This window comes from Piliocolobus tephrosceles, chromosome 13 (genome assembly GCF_002776525.5).
Source record: "Piliocolobus tephrosceles isolate RC106 chromosome 13, ASM277652v3, whole genome shotgun sequence".
Lineage (NCBI taxonomy): Eukaryota > Metazoa > Chordata > Mammalia > Primates > Cercopithecidae > Piliocolobus > Piliocolobus tephrosceles.
The window spans coordinates 12,266,362-12,270,891 of NC_045446.1; the positions used below are offsets into that span (position 1 = coordinate 12,266,362).

The 4,530-nt window shown below is 58.5% G+C and overlaps 1 protein-coding gene across 1 annotated transcript in view; it reads right to left on the reverse strand.

Annotated features, from left to right (window-relative positions):
- Positions 1 to 1,901: 1,901 nt before the first annotated feature.
- Positions 1,902 to 4,530, reverse strand: part of PPP1R32 (protein phosphatase 1 regulatory subunit 32) — a 52,217-nt gene continuing 49,588 nt past the window's right edge. The window contains exons 14-16 of the mRNA XM_023189523.1: positions 2,881 to 3,045; positions 2,243 to 2,326; positions 1,902 to 2,015 (exon numbers count right to left, since the gene is read on the reverse strand). Of these exons, the coding sequence (XP_023045291.1) occupies positions 2,257 to 2,326; positions 2,881 to 3,045 (235 nt within the window). The 3' untranslated portion in view covers positions 1,902 to 2,015; positions 2,243 to 2,256. The remainder of the gene's footprint in view (positions 2,016 to 2,242; positions 2,327 to 2,880; positions 3,046 to 4,530) is intronic.

The window sequence follows — 4,530 nt, forward strand, 5'->3', positions numbered from 1 at the left end:
CTTTTTTTTTTTTTTTTAGACGGAGTCTTACTCTATTGCTCAGGCTGGAGTGCAGGGGTGTGATCTCAGCTCACTGCAACCTCTGCCTCCCAGGTTCAAGCCATTCTTGTGCCTCAGCCTCCTGAGTAGCTGGGATTACAGGCATGCGCCACCATGCCCAGCTAATATTTTGTATTTTTGGTATTTGTATCTTTGGCCAGACTGATCTCAAATTCCTGACCTCGAGTGACACCTGCCTCAGACTCCCAAAGTGCTGGAATTACAAGCATGAGCCACTGCGTCCAGCTGGGAGCAGGCACTTCACACACAGGAGCAGGAGCCAGAGGTGGGGGGTGCCACACACTTTTTAACAACCAAGTCTCACGAGAATTCACTATAGTGAGGACAGCACCAAGCCATGAGGGATCCACTCCCGTGACCCAATCACCTCCCACCAGGCCCCGCCTCCAGCACTGAGGATTCCAATGCAACATGCGATTTGGGTGGGGACAAATACTCAAAACCACATCAGGCTGGCTGTGTGTGTGTCTACGTGTCTAAGAGTCCTGGATGTGAAGATCTGGTGTTTGTGCACGCTTGTTTGTGTTTCCGTGTGTGTGGTTGTGTTAGTTTATGTGTACTTCCGTTGGCATTTATGTGCCTAGATGTGTGTGTGCATGCCTTCAGGGGTCTGTGTGCACTTGTGTGTTTGTATTTGCGTGTGCTTTTGTGTTGAGTGCGTGTGTGTGTGTGTGTGTCTTTGGGCAGGGAGAGGCTGGCTGATCCCGCACTTGCTCACTCTCCACCTTACTATGGCCGTGGCTGGGGCCCAGCCCAGTCCCTTTGCTGACTCACTCCTATTGCTGGGGCATGGACTGGCAGGTCGCCACCCACAGTCTGGGCTGTCGCTGGGTCCTGAGTCTGGCTCTGAGACTCTGTCTTCTGCTTCCCTCCTCCCAAGCTGGGACCAGCTGGAGCCACCCACAGCCCACATGGAGCCCCAGCCAGGCTGTGGACAGCCCCCAGGCATGCCGTTCAAGACTATGCTGGGTACGGCCAGGCTCTGGGGCCAGCAGCACTGCTCCACAGACCTCCACTAAGGAGCACAAGTGGAGGCAAGGGGTCGGAAGACACCCCCTCTGCATGCCCAGACAGGGATGCAAGGCACAGGAGACATCCCCAACCCAGCGCTGCTGCTGCCTTTCTGCCCTGTGTGACCCTGAGCAGCTCACGCACCCTCTCTGGGTCCACACTCCTCATTTATAAGGAGCTGGTGCTAGCAGGGCCACGGCATACAGTTGTAGTGTTGTGCACTGCACAAATGCACCTGGCTGAGGTGGCAAAAGGTGCTGAGAGCTGGCCCAGATGCTGTCTTGCAGGCTGAGGGCCTATGTCAGGCTGCAACATCTGGAAGAAGAGACACCCTTCTCTTCTCGTGCAGGATGTTGGCCCATCAGGGCCTGCGCTCACCTGGGACGCATAAGGTGCAGCTTGTTCTCTTTCTCACAAACAGGCCGCCCTGCTCTGGTCACCTTGGCTGGGAGGGAGAGTGGCACCGGCCTTTGTGATCAGCCCCCCGCACCGTGTCGGTGTCCAGGTGGCCACGCGTCCGAGACTCTCCTCTTTCTCCTTGCCCTGAGTCTGCTTCCCTCCCCTTCTCTGGCCCACCGGCCCCTCCCCTGGGGTTGTTCCACCCACACTTAACCAAGTACTTTCCCAAACAGCACAGGCCATAAAGGACCCTTTACAGGACAAGAAACTGAGTCGGGAGAAGGAAGTGCCTATCCATCGTGTCACGGTTCTTCAGAGGTTCCAGCCGAGCCCTTCCGACTCCAAATCTGGCCCAGCTCCTCCACCCCTGCACCCCCTGCCCCAGCTCACCCCTCCTTTTTCCAGCCACCCTGATAGTGATGTCACACGTCTCTGCTTCAATGCTCTTTATTTCATTAGGAAAGTAGCCGGGCGGGGGTGTCCCCCGGGGGATGGAGTGGGGGTACAGACAATAGCCTGGCTCCTGTCCCCTAGGGTTGACAAACCTGTGGAGGAGAAGCAGAGGCGAAGCCTGAGCAAGGGGCTCTGGGGTATTTCCGTGTGCTTGCCTGGCCCAGAAGAGGTTCTGAGAGGCCCCGATCTCGCACCCCCCACTCGGAAGCGGGGGTCCCCAGGCAGGACTGGCTTCACCCAGGGCTTGGGAGGCAGGGCTGGCCCACAACGGTTGCCCACACACTGGGAGCAGCTGAGTGTGGGAGTCCTAGCCCCTTACCAAGGGCTCAGGGCTCAGCTGTGTGCCATGAAGCGGCTGCTGTGGGGTGCGTCCCGGTAGAAGGGGTCGGCTGAGGTCAGGGTTCTGCAGGGAGGCAAGAGGAGAGTGTTGGGGGCGTTGGCAGGCAGGGATGGACCTTGTCTTCTCGTCTTCTGCCTGACCCTCCCTGAGAGAGCACAGCCAGGGCTCAGCCAGGGCAGCCAAGCCACAAACATTCTTTGCCTGCCAACTCTGGGCCATTGTTGGTATAAATGTAATTTCTGAGGAATTGAATTGAGCAGAAAGGAGCTGAGTGAGGCGGAACCACAGTCCATTCATCTCTAGATCCGTCCCCCCATCCCGCTCTGGATCCAAACCACCCCAGAGCCCCTCGCTCAGATCCTCCTGCTCCAGCCCACCTGGCCTGGGGTACCGGGGCAGGAGAGGGAAGAGGAGACATCTGAGGGAGGGGTCACTGGACGGAGAGGAGGGGAGGAGTCAGTGCTGGCAGGACAAGGGACACCAGAGCCAGGCAGAGGAGATGGGCCTCTCATAGGAATGAACCGGACTAACAGAGCAAGAGAGGAGAGGAGGGGAAAGGCCTGGCGCAGGGCCTGGATGAGGGGTAGGAGAAGGAACAGAGCTGGGGGGAGTGCCACCTTCCCACGTGGGGGTGCAGGTGCCGCAGGCTCTCTGTGGGGTTGGGGGCGGCCTCCATGCAGCTGACCGGCTGGCTGAGGGCGTAGCCTCCTGGAATCTGGGGCTGGATGCCACCTCGAGTCCAGCCTTCCCGGTCTAGACCTTTGGGGATGTTCTCGAAGTACCTGGAGGAGAGGAGGGGTCCTTGGCTGGAATCTGGCCTCTGCCCACCTCTGGAGCCCCTCCTGCCCCTCTCCATCGGCCCTCAGATCACCCAGCCTCCCCGCCTTTGCTCATGCTGTCCTCCTCGTCTGACTCTCCCTAAGCCCACGTCCACTGGGGGAAGCCTTACTCGAAAAGCCTGCCCTCCCCTCTGCCTGACGCTGAAACACTCTTTGGAGTGTAAAAGGACAGTTTCAGTGACGCCCCTGTCCCTGGCCTGCCAGCACCTTGGGGTGGAGACCCCATCTCATCCACTTCTCTAGGCACTTCACTTTCCTTCCATTTCATTTCCATTTCCTTCCATTTAACTGAGCACAGCCAGGTCCGGAAGGTGCAAAGACAAGTAAGATGGGGGTCCCACCCTTGAACTTATGAAGAGGGGATGCAGACAGATCAATGCAGAAATCAGTGATGACAGCCCTGGGGCTCTGCGCGCACCAGAAAGCACCAGCAAGTGTGCCTGACAGCCAGAAGAAGCTCAGGACACGACAGGACACGACAGGCTGGAGGGACCCAGCAGAGAGGGCTGGAGCTGGTCTCTGCCAGAGCCACAGGAGGAGATGTTTGCCTAAGAAGGGGTCAGAACGTCGTTGCCCCTCACACCCAGACTGAGCCTCTGGCCCTCCCCCCACCTCCGTGGGAACTGGAGCAGCCACTGTGCCGCGAGTCAGCTGTGCGAAGCAAAAGCACTGCTCCTCCCCTCTGAGCCTCAGGGGTCAGGCCAGAGGACAACCAGCGGCCCTTCCAGCTCTTGTTGCTTCTCCAGACCACCGCCCTCCCCTCTTTTCAGTCTCAGTTCAAATGTCACCTGCTCAAGGCCACCGATTTCAAATCTGACCCGTGCCCACTGCAGTCCTCTGGATCCTTTTCTCCCTGCTCATCACCTAACAGCTCTCACTAACAGACCGCAGCCACATGCATGCCCCCTCCCGTGCTGAGGTCTGAGCTCCGTAGGGCAGGAGCTGCACACACATTCCCAGGGCCTGGAGCAGGCCCTGGCACCCAGTCAGGGCTCAGTTAAGGTCTATTCCATGAATGGATTCTGGGAGGTATCCTGGAGCAGGGGGTGGGGCAGGCGGAGCCCGAGGAGACAGGGAGGTTGCAGGGACACCTTGGAGGACCCGGAGCTGGAGAGGAAGCAGGGTGGTCACAGATGACTGATACGTGAGGAAAGCTTGCGCTTCCTGGCTCAGAGGAGTCTGTCCTAAAAACGACACTTCCTGGAGCCGGGCAGATCACAAGGTGAGGAGATCGAGACCATCCTGGCTAACACAGTGAAACCCTGTCTCTACTAAAAATACAAAAAAATTAGCCGGGCTTGGTGGCAGGCGCCTGTAGTCCCAGCTACTCGGGAGGCCGAGGCAGGAGAATGGTGTGAACCCCAGAGGCGGAGCTTGCAGTGAGCCGAGATCGTGCCACTGCACCCCAGCCTGGGCGACAGAGGGAGA